Here is a 16,035-nt window from a genome sequence, read left to right on the forward strand (position 1 = left end):
TTCTATATATGGCGATTCGATACTGCAAACATCTACAGATGCACCATCGATAGGATTCTGTAGGGCTGCATCGCCGCCTGGTACGCCAACTACACCGGCCACAACCCCATGGCTCTCCAGAGGGTGGTGCGGTCAGCCCAACCGATCACCTTGGGCAAATTGCCTGCCCTCCAGGACATCTACAGCACCTGGTGTCAGAGGAAGGCCAAGAAGATCATCAAGGACCTCAGCCCCCTGAGCCACGGCCTGTTCAGAGCTATTGCCAGAGAATTGGCAACAGGGGGGGGGGTGCTGAGGAGTATTTATCTCTGTAATGGCTGGGCCTGGATCACCATTCACCAATGGCTGCGCCCCCTGCCCAGTAATGTGAAATCCATAGATTAGGGCTTAATGAATTTATTTCAATTGACTGATTTCCTTCTATGAACTGTAACTCAGTCAAATCTTTGAAATTGTTGCGTTTTATTTTTGTGCATTTGGAAAGTATTCAGACTCCTTCACTTTTTCAACATTTTATTACATTACAGCCTTATTCTAAAATTGATGAAATTGTTTTTTTCAGTCATCAATCTACACACAATACCCCATAATGACAAAGAGAAAACAGGTTTTTAGAATTTCTTTCTAATTTATTAAATAAAACAAACCTGATATCACATTTACATAAGTATTCAGACCCTTTACTCAGTACTTTGTTGAAGCACCTTTGGCAGCGATTACAGCATCGAGTCTTCTTGGGTATGACGCTACAAGCTTGGCACACCTGTATTTGGGGAGTTTCTCCCATTCTTTTCTACAGATCCTCTCAAGCACTGTCAGGTTGGATGGGGAGCGTCGCTGCACAGCTATTTTCAGGTCTCTCCAGAGATGTTCGATCGGGTTCAAGTCCAGGATCTGGCTGGGCCACTCAAGGACATTCAGAGACTTGTCCCGAAGCCATTCCTGCATTGTCTTGACTGTGTGCTTAGGGTCGTTGTCCTGTTGGAAGGTGAACCTTCGCCCCAGTCTGAGGTCATGAGTGCTCTGGAGCAGGTTTTCATCAAGGATCTCTCTGTACTTTGCGCCGTTAATCTTTCCCTCGATCCTGCCTAGTCTCCCTGTCCCTGCGGCTGAAAAACATCCCCACAGCATGATTCTGCCACCACCATGCTTTACCGTAGGGATGGTGCCAGGTTTCCTTCAGACGTGACGCTTGGCATTCAGGCCAAAGAGTTCAATCTTGGTTTTATCAGACCAGAGTATCGTGTTTCTCGTGGTCTGAGAGTCCTTTTAGGTGCCTTTTCACAAACTCCAATTGGGCTGTCGTGTGCCTTTTACTGAGGAGTGGCTTCCGTCTGGCCACTCTACAATAAAGGCTAGATAGGTGGAATGCTGCAGAGATGGTGTCTTTCTGGAAGGTTCTCCCATCTCCACAGAGGAACTCTAGAGCTCTGTCAGAGTGACCATCAGGTTCTTGGCCACCTCCCTGACCAAGGCCCTTCTCCCCCGATTGCTCATTTTGGTCGGAGCTCTACGGACAATTCCTTCGACCTCATGGCTTAGTGTTTGCTCTGACATGCAATGTCAACTGTGGGACCTTATATAGACGTACGTGTGTGCCTTTCCAAATCATGTCCAATCAATTGAATTTACTACAGGTGGACTCCAATCAAGTTATATAAACATCTCAAGAATTATCAGTGGAAACAGGATGCACCTGAGCTCAATTTCGAGTCTCATAGAAACAGGATGCACCTGAGCTCAATTTCGAGTCTCTTAGCAAAGGGTCTGAATACTTATGTAAATAAGGTATTTCTGTTTTTATTTGTAATACATTTGCAAAAAAGTCTAAACCTGTTTTTGCTTTGTCATTATGTGGTATTGTGTGTAGACTGAGGATTTTATTTTATTTAATCAATTTTAGAATAAGGCTGTAACGTAACAAAATGTGGAAAAAGCCAATGGGTCTGAATACTTTCCAAATGCACTGTAGTGGGACCTCTTCAAAGCCTGATTGAGGGACTTAGGGTCAAGGCATACTCAGCGCTTGTCTGGCTATTTGACAATCACCATGTTGCTAGTCGAGTCGGTGGGCTCTGTGACAGTGGCCGTCCCTCTCGTGTTTGTCCATCTGTGCCTTAACCGCTGCCTTCAGAGCCACTGGGACATTTCTTGGGGCACACTGCACCAGTGTGATGCTGTTGTCGAGCTCGAAGTGGATGTCACCTGGTAGTGACTCTACGGGGGTCATTGAAAACATCCTGGTATGCAGTAACAAGGTGCTGCTTAGTTAAAGTCCCTTAACCTCCCTGGTATACCTTTGTGCAGCGCTGCAGGGATAGTGAAGTGCATTAACCCCATTTGCTTACATATTGAGCCTGACAATAGGGGTTTCTGATTTGGCCTCTACAATCTCAAAGTCAATTCTATATGTGCTCCCCCTGACCACACTCTGTTCTCCACAGCCCTACTGAGTTCATTATCTCACCTGAATATAGCTTCAGTTTGGTTTTGCTGGAGATGAGGTTAATCTCAGGTGCCAGTTTAATCTTGTCTTTTATGTTCATCACATCACTGGTTGCTCCTGAGTTTAATTGACACCGCTGTTCTCCATTGTGCAGTTGTAGGTTGACAATAAATAAATAAAATCCCCCTGTGCATGCATTGCGCCTATGCTCCTGGTTGAATAGATATGTCCATTATTTCCATTCTCCAGGTCCTCTTCCAGGGCTGGGGTATCCACTGTGTTTTAGTTGGTGTGAGGCTTGTTTCTTCATGTACACTTAAGCAAATTGATTTGCAGTTTCACACAGACTGCAAGCCTTACCATAGGCTGGGCATAGCTCCCGTCCACGCCTGTGGTTGTTACCAATGAATCTGCATGTCCTAGGGCTTTCCCCTGCTGTGCTGGATTGATGTTAGGGTTTTTCTTGCTTTGGTTGGATTCCGCCGTTGGGGTCTGTGGCGTTGATGCTGTTGTCCCCTGATCAGTCCTGCGTCATTGGTCTCATTCTCCTATCTGTCAACTCTGCAGCCCGGCAGATCTCAATGGCAGAGGCGAGAGTGAGATCACGTTCTCAGAGGAGGTGGCGGCGCGCACCCTCAACAGCAATCCCAAGCACCACTCTGTCCCTTATCAGCTCATCTTTTTAATTGTCCATAGTCACAAGAAGCTGCTTTCTTTCTTAATCGAGTCACAAACGCATCAATTGACTCACCTTCCTGTTGTCTGCAGGTGCTGAAAATGAAGCGTTCAAAGAAAAATAAATGCTGGTTTAAAGTATCTCTCGAGGGCAATGAGAATAGCTGCCCTGTCCTTTTCCCAATCTGCTTTTATACCCAAGTGATGTTTGTAGATGGGAAGAGACTCACTGCCCATCACTCTTCTCAGTGTTGCTGCCTGCACTTCAGCAGATTTTTCGTATAATCCAGAGGCTAGCAGATAGTCTTCAAACTCTGCCTTAAAATGAACCCAGTTATTGCCTAAATCGCCGGCCATTTTCATTTCATCTGGCGGCGGGATGTTGGTAGCCATGCTGACACTGTATGCTAGCTAATAAACTAGCTTGCTGCTAATGCTAATGGCAAAACCTTGAATATGCGCTGTCTATCAAGATCCTAAAGTACTCACAACAGTGCACTACAGACACCAGCAACGTTTGGGTTCAGTTACTTCTGACACCATGTTTGTGTGATAATAATGGTTCGTAGTCAGAGCTTTGAGAAAATACTTCCATCATGTTAACATGGAATGCCGGGATGGCCCAGAATGCAACCATAGTACATAAATAAGGTGCAGTACACCTGAAGGCCAATAGGTGGGGACCTAGTACCTCTAACAGGTGGACTACTTCCTGTAACATTGGTGTCTGTCTCGCTGTCTGTCCGTCTCGCTCAGTCTCTGATGCATTTGGTATTTCACTCCTACTGATCTTTGGTTGAAGCACAATGTTTCTCCAGGATTTATTCTTAGTGTAATCTGAGTTTAGGAGCATAGGATAAGGTTTTGATTGAATGTTTGGGTCCTTTTGGGGGTGGGCGGTTTGAGGTTCTGCTGGCTTTAATATCCATTGCTGCACGTGTTTATAGGTCTTGTTGTAAATAGAAATGGACATGATGCAGCACTCTGCTATGGGGTTGAGAATGGAATGCTATTTTAAGGAGCCATTTGTCTTTGTTTGATTCTAGGAACAAGTTGTAGCCTACTAGCCTAGTACTGGTATTAGGCCTACCTTTATTTAAAGCTGTAAAATGTCACTTTTTGGGCGATCTGACCAAATTCACATTGAAATGTGAGTTCTAGATCTGTCATTCTCATTGAAAGCAAGTCTAAGAAGCGGTAGATATGATCAAGGTGCGCCATATCTATGCTTCCCGTTAAGTTTTAGCGTCTTTTTTACTTTCAGTTTTGTACATCAGCTGAAAATACAGTATTTGTTATTATGGAAAATATATTTCACAGCGGTTTAGATGGTACAATGATTCTCTACACGACTGCTTGTTTTGTCACAAACCTGAAAGTAGGCAAACTATTCAAATTTTTGCAACCAGGAAATGGCGTAGCGATTTTTGCATATTACACATTTAACTTAATAATGGAGTGGACCACCATGAAAAGCTGCCTCTAGTATTTTTATAATGTCCTATTTTTTTTCTTGAAGTATTTATTTTACTCTCCACAGAGTTTGTGTGAAGAAGTCGACTCAGGAACGATTGGCCCTGAAAATCCTAATTGATCGTCCCAAGGCCCGAAATGAGGTTTGAACCATTGTTTTGCTTTTCTGATTGTCTTTTGCACGCCCTTGTCTGTTGTCTGCACTGTAGGTGTTTGTGTTTGGTCAGCGTTGAGTCTCCTGTGTTGTCTTTGTCTACGTTCCAAAGGGCATCCTATTCCCTATGTAGTGCACTACTTTTAACCAGGGCCGTTAGGGCTCTGCTCAAAAATAGTGCACTACATAGGGAATAGTGTTCCATTTGCGTCATTGTGTGTCTTCTTGTCTTATCGCCTCTCAACTAATACTCAGGGTCGGCTGTGTCTGTCTGTCACTCACCCACTCAATGTCATCACCAGCCCAATACTTACTTCCCATATAAAGCACCTCCACTAACTGCAGTTGATCAGCTGTGTGAGGTGAAGTCGAAACGAGCAATGCAGCCACATTCTGCCGCCCCCCCAGCAGCACAGCTTCCCATCAGCGCAACATGTCCTCGTTGTTGTCGACTCTAAAGTTTGTTTCCGTAGTTTGGCCGATGTTTATCTGCTCTGTTTGTCAACCTTTTTAAAGACAAGACCGTGTGCCTCTACCCAGCCAGACGTGGTCCGTCTCACCCAACTTGTTTAGAGGTAGACTTAGCGTTATTACGTTGCCACGAGCAGCACGGCAGATATTACGATGAGTGCTATGCAAGACATTGCTCTCACACAGTCACAAATTGTACACTGCTCAAAAAAATAAAGGGAACACTTAAACAACACAATGTAACTCCAAGTCAATCACACTTCTGTGAAATCAAACTGTCCACTTAGGAAGCAACACTGATTGACAATACATTTCACATGCTGTTGTGCAAATGGAATAGACAACAGGTGGAAATTATAGGCAATTAGCAAGACACCCCCAATAAAGGACTGGTTTTGCAGGTGGTGACCACAGACCACTTCTCAGTTCCTATGCTTCCTGGCTGATGTTTTGGTCACTTTTGAATGCTGGCGGTGCTTTCACTTTAGTGTTAGCATGAGACGGAGTCTACAACCCACACAAGTGGCTCAGGTAGTGCAGCTCATCCAGGATGGCACATCAATGCGAGCTGTGGCAAGAAGGTTTACTGTGTCTGTCAGCGTATCCAGAGCATGGAGGCGCTACCAGGAGACAGGCCAGTACATCAGGAGACGTGGAGGAGGCCGTAGGAGGGCAACAACCCAGCAGCAGGACTGCTACCTCTGCCTTTGTGCAAGGAGGAGCAGGAGGAGCACTGCCAGAGCCCTGCAAAATGACCTCCAGCAGGCCACAAATGTGCATGTGTCTGCTCAAACGGTCAGAAACTGACCCCATGAGGGTGGTATGAGGGCCCGACGTCCACAGGTGGGGGTTGTGCTTACAGCCCAACACCGTGCAGGACGTTTGGCATTTGCCAGAGAACACCAAGATTGGCAAATTCGCCACTGGCGCCCTGTGCTCTTCACAGATGAAAGCAGGTTCACACTGAGCACATGTGACAGACGTGACAGAGTCTGGAGACGCTGTAGAGAACATTCTGCTGCCTGCAACATCCTCCAGCATGACCGGTTTGGCGGTGGGTCAGTCATGGTGTTGGGTGGCATTTATTTGGGGGGCTGCACAGCCCTCCATGTGCTCGCCAGAGGTAGCCTGACTGCCATTAGGTACCGAGATGAGATCATCAGACCCCTTGTGAGACCATATGCTGGTGCGGTTGGCCCTGGGTTCCTCCTAATGCAAGACAATGCTAGACCTCATGTGGCTGGAGTGTGTCAGCAGTTCCTGCAAGAGGAAGGCATTGATGCTATGGACTGGCCCGCCCATTCCCCAGACCTGAATCCAATTGAGCACATCTGGGACATCATGTCTCGCTCCATCCACCAACGCCACGTTGCACCACAGACTGTCCAGGAGTTGGCGGATGCTTTAGTCCAGGTCTGGGAGGAGATCCCTCAGGAGACCATCCGCCACCTCATCAGGAGCATGCCCAGGCGTTGTAGGGAGGTCATACAGGCACGTGGAGGCCACACACACTACTGAGCCTCATTTTGACTTGTTTTAAGGACATTACATCAAAGTTGGATCAGCCTGTAGTGTGGTTTTCCACTTTAATTTTGAGGGTGACTCCAAATCCAGACCTCCATGGGCTGATGCATTTGATTTCCATTGATAATTTTTGTGTGATTTTGTTGTCAGCACATTCAACTATGTAAAGAAAAAAGTATTTAATAAGATTATTTCATTCAGATCTAGGATGTGTTATTTTAGTGTTCCCTTAATTTTTTTGAGCAGTGTATTTGCGCACGTGCACGGGTTCTGTTCACGCTGCTACAACGTGGTAGCTGCGGGACCAAAGTAGCTTTTAGTTGTTGTGCAAATTGACCCACTACTACTGTTTTACTTTGTGTGTCTGTCATCTTACTGAGTCTTCCTTTAACCTCCCTGTTCTGTCCATGATGATTCAGGTGCGGCTCCACATGATGTGCGCTACACACCCCAACATCGTGCAGATTATGGAGGTGTACGCCAACAGTGTGCAGTTTCCTCACGAATCCAGTCCAAGGTGAGGAGGAGCAAGTCCAATGTACCAGCACATACGTCATCGACGGGCTCATTGAAACATATATGTGAATGTTATTGTTCTATTGCTACATGGTGTATTTACCCGTGTTATGCTCCTGCACCTAGTTTACGCGTATCTGTCTAAATGTAACAAGGGGTAACTATGACATTCACAGATTTGAGTAGATGAAAATTTCCCACTTACCTGCAGAGCGAGGTTACTGATCGTCATGGAGATGATGGAGGGAGGCGAGCTGTTCCACAGGATCAGTCAGCACAGACACTTCACAGAGAAGATGGCCAGCCAGGTCACCAAACAGGTAACCCTGCCTGCCTGTTAAAATTCCTTTGTGGCTCAGTTGGTAGTGCATGGTGCTTGCAACACCAATGGTCGGTGGTTCGATTCCCATTGGGGCCACCCATATGGAAAATGAATGCACGCATGACTAAGTCACTTTGGATAAAAGCGTCTGCTAAATGGCGTAATTATATTTTACATTTATGCACATTCAAACGTGACAAATTCCTCTGTATTCCTCCTCCTCCACCCAGGCTTCTAATGCACCCGTGCTTTAATAACATGACTTCCTGTGAACGTAGTGTAGTTGAGCCTGTGTCTGAGTTTCCTCTGTCCCCCCCGTCAGATCGGCCAGGCCCTGGAACACTGTCACTCACTGAATATTGCACATCGAGACCTGAAACCAGAGAACCTGCTCTTCAAGGATAACTCCCTGGTGAGGAGACAGAAGGGCTTACGGGAAGCGTGCACGCACACACTGCTCTTAATACAGCTGTCTAGTAGTAGGCTACAACAAGCAAGTTGCAAGAGGCGAAGCCTTTCACCTTTTTAGGAAATTCCTATTTGAGAAATATGTTCTGACGTTCTCCCTTTTCATGTTCAAGGATGCACCGGTGAAGTTGTGCGATTTTGGATTTGCAAAAATTGACCAGGGGGACTTGATGACCCCACAGTTCACTCCTTACTACGTTGCACCTCAGGTAAGGATGGGTGCTCTGCTCAGATCTGACAGCAGGTTAGGTTGCGAAAATTGACCAGGGGGATTTGATGACCCCACAGTTCACTCCTTATTACGTTGCACCTCAGGTAAGGATGGGTGCTCTGCTCAGATATGACACCAGGTTGGGGAGCGTTTAAAAAAAAGTCCTGCTTCAATCAACATCATCTTCTCCTCTCACCCTAGGTACTTGAGGCTCAAAGGCGACACCAAAAGGAAAAGTCTGGAATAATACCTACCTCACCCACCCCTTACACCTATAACAAGGTGAGCAACTACCCTACCTCAGCCACCCCTTACACCTATAACAAGGTGAGCAACTACCCTACCTCACCCACCCCTTACACCTATAACAAGGTGAGCAACTACCCTACCTCACCCACCCCTTACACCTATAACAAGGTGAGCAACTACCCTACCTCACCCACCCCTTACACCTATAACAAGGTGAGCAACTACCCTACCTCACCCACCCCTTACACCTATAACAAGGTGAGCAACTACCCTACCTCACCCACCCCTTACACCTATAACAAGGTGAGCAACTACCCTACCTCAGCCACCCCTTACACCTATAACAAGGTGAGCAACTACCCTACCTCACCCACCCCTTACACCTATAACAAGGTGAGCAACTACCCTACCTCACCCACCCCTTACACCTATAACAAGGTGAGCAACTACCCTACCTCACCCACCCCTTACACCTATAACAAGGTGAGCAACTACCCTACCTCACCCACCCCTTACACCTATAACAAGGTGAGCAACTACCCTACCTCACCCACCCCTTACACCTATAACAAGGTGAGCAACTACCCTACCTCAGCCACCCCTTACACCTATAACAAGGTGAGCAACTACCCTACCTCACCCACCCCTTACACCTATAACAAGGTGAGCAACTACCCTACCTCACCCACCCCTTACACCTATAACAAGGTGAGCAACTGCCCTACCTCAGCCACGACAAACCATTATCCCACAAATGGCAGCATCCCAGATTTACAGAAACATCTCACAAGCATCTTCACATGCTGCAACATATTTCCACTGAATGACATCAGTGTTTGCAGGGTTGTGTTGAGCTAACTCTTCTCCTTCCTCTCTCCTCTCTATCCCAATGGCCTGGCTCATTCCCTTTCCCTTGCTGTGCGTGCAGAGCTGTGACCTGTGGTCCATTGGGGTGATCATCTACGTGATGCTGTGTGGCTACCCTCCCTTCTACTCCAAGCACCACAGCCGCACCATCCCCAAGGACATGCGCAAGAAGATCATGACGGCCAGCTTTGACTTCCCCGAGGACGAGTGGAGCCAGATCTCTGAAATGGCCAAGGACATTGTCCGCAAGTACGTCCCTACAGCAGGTCTTACTGTGTGTGTGTGTCTGCGTCAAGGATATTGTCCTCAAATACATCCCCAACAGGGCTTGTGGGTATCTCCAAATTCTAAACAGATGAAATGGTTCACGAGTGACGTGTTTGTTAGGCAAAACCAATTTGGACCGCAAACGGTGCTCTAGTGCTGTATTGTTTGGATTGAGTAGGAGGAATCCAGTTCACTAATATTACTCCCTCCCTCTGTAGGCTGCTGAAGGTGAAGCCTGAGGAGAGGCTGACCATTGAGGGTGTACTAGAACACCCCTGGCTCAACTGCACAGAGGCCCTGGACAACGTGCTGCCCTCCGCCCAGATGATGATGGACAAGGTGGGCCTGGATGGATGGACGGGGATGGAGAGCATTTATATAGCTCTCTGTCTCAAAGCATTACATAGATCCAGTCATACTTACTACAGGGCTGCGGGATTCCGGGGACCAAACTTTTGCTGCCTGCCTTAATAACTTCAATGTTCAGGGTGTAAAACTTTCCTTGTGACCCTCCCTCCTTTCCTGTCTCCCTCCCTCCAACTCTCTCCCTCCCTCTGTCCCTCTGCCAGGCGATGGTAGCAGGGATCCAGCAGGCCCATGCTGAACAGCTGGCTAACATGAGAATACAGGACCTCAACGTCAGCCTCAAGCCACTCAACTCAGTCAATAACCCCATCCTGAGGAAGAGGAAACTCCTAGGGTCCGTTGGTCTGCCTGTCTGTCTGCCTGCCTATCTCTCTTGTTACATGCCTCTCTGCCTCTTTGTAGTTGGTTAGGATCTGCTTCACATTGTCTGACTGTAGAGCCCATAGTGGGGAGTGACTTTCAACAGCACTGCTAAACCAAATATGTGTGTGTGCGGTTGGTGTCTGGTATGTGTGTGTTGTGCTACAGCAGCAAGCAGAGTGATGGCTTCTTCATCCACGACCCAGAGAACGGCGGCGAGGACTCCAACGTGGCCCTGGAGAAACTCCGAGACGTCATTGCTCAGTGTATCCTCCCACAGGCTGGTCAGTCTCACACACACCACACACACACTTCACGTCAACCAATACAGATGTACATTGACAAGCACACAGACATACATGCACTTACGCATTTACTTGGTATACAGCACAGACACTTGACACTTAACTGTGTGTGTGTGTGTGGCAGGAGAGAATGAGGAAGAGAAACTGAATGAGGTGATGCATGAGGCGTGGCATTTCAACCGAGACTGCAAACTACTGCGAGACGGGTTGAAGGGCCTCAGCTGGGATGGTAGGCACAACACAGCACTATATACGGCATACAGTGTGCAATGGCAGCTCATATACAGTGCATTCGGAAAGTATTCAGACCCCTTGACTTTTTCCACATTTTGTTACGTTACAGCCTTATTCTAAAATTGATTAAATTGTTTTTTTCCCTAATCAATCTACACACAATACCCCATAATGACAAAGCAAAAACAATTTTGCAAATGTGTTAAAAATAAAATAACTGATATAAGTATTCAGACCCTTTACTCAGTACTTTGTTGAAGCACCTTTGGCAGCGATTACAGCATTGAGTCTTCTTGGATATGACGCTACAAGCTTTGCACACCTGTTTTTGGGGAGTTTCCCCCATTCTTCTCTGCAGATCCTCTCAATCTCTGTCAGGTTGGATGGGGAGCGTTGCTGCACAGCTATTTTGAGGTCTCTCCAGAGATGTTCGTTCGGGTTCAAGTCCGGGCTCTGGCTGGGCCACTCAAGGACATTAAGAGACTTGTCCCAAAGCCACTCCTGTGTTGTCTTGGCTGTGTGCTTAGGGTCGTTGTCCTGTTGGAAGGTGAACCTTCGGCCCAATCTGAGGTCCTGAGCACTCTGGAGCAGGTTTCCATTAAGGATCTCTCTGTACTTAGCTGATATTTGCCTCGATCCTGACTAGTCTCCCAGTCCCTGCCTTTGAATAACATCCCCATAGCATGATTCTGCCACCACCATGCTCCACCGTAGGGATGGTGCCAGGTTTCCTCCAGACGAGACACTTGGCATTCAGGTCAAAAAGTTCAATCTTGGTTTCATTAGACCAGAGAATCTTGTTTCTCATGGTCAGAGTCTTTTTGGTGCCTTTTTGCAAACTCCAAGCAGGCTGTCATGTGCCTTTTTACTGAGGAGTGGCTTCCGTCTGGCCACTATCATAAAGGACTGATTGGTGGAGTGCTGCAGAGATGGTTGTCCTTCTGGAAGGTTCTCCCATTTCCACAGCGGAACTCTAGAGCTCTGTCAGAGTGACCATCTGGTTCTTGGTCACCTCCCTGACCAAGGCCCTTTTCCCCCGATTGCTCAGTTTGGATGAGTCTCTAGAAAGAGTCTTGGTGCTTCCAAACTTCTGCCATTTAAGAATGATGGAGGCCACTGTGTTCTTGGGGACCTTCAGTGCTGCAGAAATGTTTTTGTACCCTTCCCCAGATCTGTGCCTCGACACAATCCTGTCTCGGAGCTCTACGGACAATTCCTTCGACCTCATGGCTTGGTTTTTGCTCTGACATGCACTGTCAACTGTGGGACCTTATATAGACAGGTGTGTGCCTTTCCAAATCATGTCTAAGCAATTGAATTTACCACAGGTGAAACATCTCAAGGATGATCAATGAAAACAGGATGCACCTGAGCTCAATTCCAAGTCTCGGAGCAAAGGGTATGAATACTTACGTAAATAAGGTATTTCTGGGGGTTTTATTTATACATTTGCAAACATTTCTAAAAACCTGTTTTCGCTTCGTCATTATGGGTTATTGTGTGTGGATTGCTGAGGATAAAAAAAGTAATATCAATTGTAGAATAAGGCTGTAACATAACAAAATGTGGAAAAAGTCAAGGGGTTTGAATACTTTCCGAAGGCACTGTACATCAACACTAATTTCTGTAGTGGAAATCCCACCCTTTTTCAACACTAAATTCTAATTCCTCAGTTTAGTACCCTTTGCCTGCTCTTGGTTAAAATCACATGATGCACACCAGATGATGTCATCAGTGTCTCTGGATGATGTCATGGGAAAACACTTATTTTAAATCTTTTTGACTACAAAACATAGAAAACCAACGTTTTGAAATGTGTTGATGTTGGATGGTGCTGGAGATGAAGTTGATGTTGAAAAAGCGTGGAATTTCCCTTTAATCTGGTTCTAGTCAACATTTCTTTCTTTGGTCTCCATTGTAGGACTGGCCTTCTCTGACAAAGTGGATCGCTTGAAGTTGGCTGAAATAGTGAAACAGGCCATAGAGGAAAAGACACATTTACAAGACTCTCAGTAGCAAGTGATTTATTTCTATCTCCGTTTGTATCGTTTATTCTAACCGTTTTTAAGCCAATGACTGTAAAGAAGCATTTTTATGTAAATTGACACGCTAAAACTATAGGATTTTTTTATGAACTCACTTGCAAGACTATTGTACAACTGTAGATATATTCAAAAGAGGCCTTGTCGGCACTATATATATTTTTTTATGAATGACTGCGAAGGAAAAACAATCCTTATATATTTTTGTAAAAAATAAGAGAAAATCACAAAAATATAAATAATTCTGTAACCCACTGGATGGAATTTTTATAAGCTGCTTGTCCAGGATGTCCACGTGATGTGTTTTAATCTCACTCGTTTTTATTTCATTTGATTCTTATTTCTTTACCTTTTTAACAATGCTACAAATTGTATTTATTTCACAAAGAAATCCTTATTTTTGACCATGAAGCCTAATGTTTGATCATTCTGTCAGTTGAACAGTATGGATCTGTAAAGCAGACAGAGGAACTAGGCCTTGACTTGGGTTGTCCACCCACTGGGTGGTAAGTGGTCCAGGGGGTAGGGAGAGGGACCTCAGTGGAAGTGTGAGGTTCTCCTGTTTAGCGCCAATGGTTCACTGAGATTACTGCTGTTGTACCTTGAAGCTGCTCTACTTCAATCTAGATATCAGCAACAGTCAACTTTATTACATAATGTGCAATAGTAATTTAAAGCATGTGCATAATTTGTACATATGTTGTATTTACATTCATAAACATACATATACATGTTTTAAATGCACTACATGGCCAGAAGTATGTGGACACCTGCTCGTCGAACATCTCATTCCAAAATCATGGGCATTAGTATGGAGTTGGTCCAAATAGTCTGTTCTCGGTTGCAACACTCACTACCGAGTTCCAAACTACCTCTGGAAGCAACGTCAGCACAATAACTGTTCGTCGGGAGCTTCATGAAATGGGTTTTCCATGACCGAGCAGATGCACACAAGCCTAAGATAACCATGTGCAATGCCAGGCGTTGGCTGGAGTGGTCTAGAGCGCGCCGCCATTGGATACTGGAGCAGTGGAAACAAGTTCTCTGGAGTGATGAATCACGCTTCACCATCTGGCAGTCCGACGGACAAATCTGGGTTTGGCGGATGCCAGGAGAAAGCTACCTGCCAGAATGCGTAGTGCCAACTGTAAAGTTTGGTGGAGGAGGAATAATGGTCTGGGGCTGTTTTTCATGGTTCGGGCTAGGCCCCTTAATTCCAGTGAAGGGAAATCTTAACGCTAAAGTGACATTCTAGACGATTCTGTGCTTCCAAGGTCCATACAGAAATGGTTTGTCGATCGGTGTGGAGGAACTTGAATGGCTCTGGGATTATTTGGAACGCCGACTGCGAGCCAGGCCTAATCGCCCAACATCAGTGCCGGACCTCACTAATGCTCTTGTGGCTGAATGGAAGCAAATCTCCACAGCAATGTTCCAACATCTAGTGGAAAGCCTTCCCAGAAGAGTGGAGGCTGTTATAGCAGCAAAGGGGGGGTCTACCGCCATATTAATGCCCATAATTTTGGAATGAGATGTTCGACGAGCAGGTGTCGACATACTTTTGGTCTAGTAGTGTATATTTATGTATGTAAGTTTTATTTATGGCTAACATGGACTCTCGCTGTTGTGTTCCAGTGGTCCAGAGCTTAGAGAAGACTGATAAAAAAGATGCAATGTAGGTTCTCTAGTACAGTACTTGATTATTTGTTACTGGTATGTATGATATATCTATTAAAATTGTTTAACATTCTCAAATGTATACATTGAACCTTCCCATGGACTAAAGTCTTAGCATTATTTGCGCATAACATTTATTTCCTAATTATTTAGATTTTCTTCTTAATCGATGTGCTGAATGCATTGACTCCCTGTTTGGCCATAAAAATGTCAACTAACATTCAAGTGTATTGAGCAAGGGTTGGTTGCAATGTAAATGCATATTGTCTTATTGTTCGACTGTTGTCCTAAATTCATATTTGATCAAAGCAATGACTGCAAGCCTTTGTGTGTGTGTAAGCATGTACTTTCTGTGTGTTTGGAGGCATATGAATCAATGCTGAAGTTGTCCCCCAAACTGCTGTCTACCCCTGCAATAGCCTGTTGTGCATGGGAACAGCTGGAAGAGAGAGGCTAGTGATTTCATTTAGTTGTATTGTCCACAGAACATTTCCCCCAGGATTTAGGCTTGATTAGGTGGGGTTTTTTAAAGTTCAATCACGCTTTCTTGTTTCCTTCAGCAGTGGGGTCTTCCTATGTTTACCAATGACTTAATGAAGTGTTCAAATAAAAAAACACCCTCCCTACAATCAATTATGGGGGAGCTTCGATGATACTGTGGGGTTGTTTTAGGCTGCTTCTGGTACTGGGTCCTTGAATGTGTGCACGACATAAAATCAGCAGATTATCAACGTGTTTTGGAGTGCAATGTTCAACCCAGTGCCAAGAAACAGTCTGTTGATGATTGTGGGTCTTCCAGCAGGACAACAACCCCAAACACACACAGAAATCACCCTGGAATGTTTCGAGAAGAAACGCTGGACTTTTCTGGAGTGGCCAGTGACGAGTCCAGATCTAAATCGCATCCATAACCTATGGCGAAAGCTGAAAACAGCAGTTGGCAGAGGGCACCCTTCAAACATTGAAGAACTAGATACGTTTTCTGCTGAAGAGTGGGCCAAATTGCCAGTAGAAAGGTGCAGCAAGATCATTGATGGCTACAAGAAGCATTTGTTGGCAGTTATCTTGGCCAAAGGCTGTGCCACCAAGTACTAGCTCTGTGGTGCCAATTTTGTCCATGCCATTTGTCTTTATTTTCTCAGTTAAAATTGTAAACTTAAGTTTACAAAAATACATTTGGTTCTGCAATGTTGAAAATCCAATAATAAAGTTTGGGGACAGTTTTTTTCAATTTCAACTTATTTGAGAAGAAATAGGGAATTATTTAAGAAACTGTACATATCTGCTGTAGATCCACAGATGCAGGCAGCCCCTATAGGCCTACATGTTGACCTCTAGCTATACTGTATCTATGTCTCAAATGGCACCCTATTCCCTATATAGTGCACTACTTTTGACCAGGGGCCTC

General features: G+C 45.5%; 1 protein-coding gene across 3 annotated transcripts in view; it reads left to right on the forward strand.

Annotated features, from left to right (window-relative positions):
- LOC121587494 (MAP kinase-activated protein kinase 5) overlaps positions 1-13,768 on the forward strand; it is a 23,382-nt gene extending 9,614 nt beyond the window's left edge. The window contains exons 3-14 of one of the 3 annotated variants that reach the window (XM_041904472.2): positions 4,662-4,737; positions 7,163-7,260; positions 7,471-7,579; positions 7,904-7,993; positions 8,163-8,258; positions 8,462-8,542; positions 9,438-9,625; positions 9,862-9,982; positions 10,213-10,343; positions 10,538-10,653; positions 10,799-10,903; positions 12,830-13,768. In XM_041904472.2, the coding sequence (XP_041760406.1) occupies positions 4,662-4,737; positions 7,163-7,260; positions 7,471-7,579; positions 7,904-7,993; positions 8,163-8,258; positions 8,462-8,542; positions 9,438-9,625; positions 9,862-9,982; positions 10,213-10,343; positions 10,538-10,653; positions 10,799-10,903; positions 12,830-12,924 (1,306 nt within the window). In that variant the 3' untranslated portion in view covers positions 12,925-13,768. The remainder of the gene's footprint in view (positions 1-4,661; positions 4,738-7,162; positions 7,261-7,470; positions 7,580-7,903; positions 7,994-8,162; positions 8,259-8,461; positions 8,543-9,437; positions 9,626-9,861; positions 9,983-10,212; positions 10,344-10,537; positions 10,654-10,798; positions 10,904-12,829) is intronic. The other 2 variants (XM_041904473.2, XM_041904474.2) reach the window with 2 other exon arrangements.
- The last annotated feature ends 2,267 nt before the right edge of the window (positions 13,769-16,035 follow it).

Source organism: Coregonus clupeaformis, chromosome 18 (genome assembly GCF_020615455.1).
Source record: "Coregonus clupeaformis isolate EN_2021a chromosome 18, ASM2061545v1, whole genome shotgun sequence".
Lineage (NCBI taxonomy): Eukaryota > Metazoa > Chordata > Actinopteri > Salmoniformes > Salmonidae > Coregonus > Coregonus clupeaformis.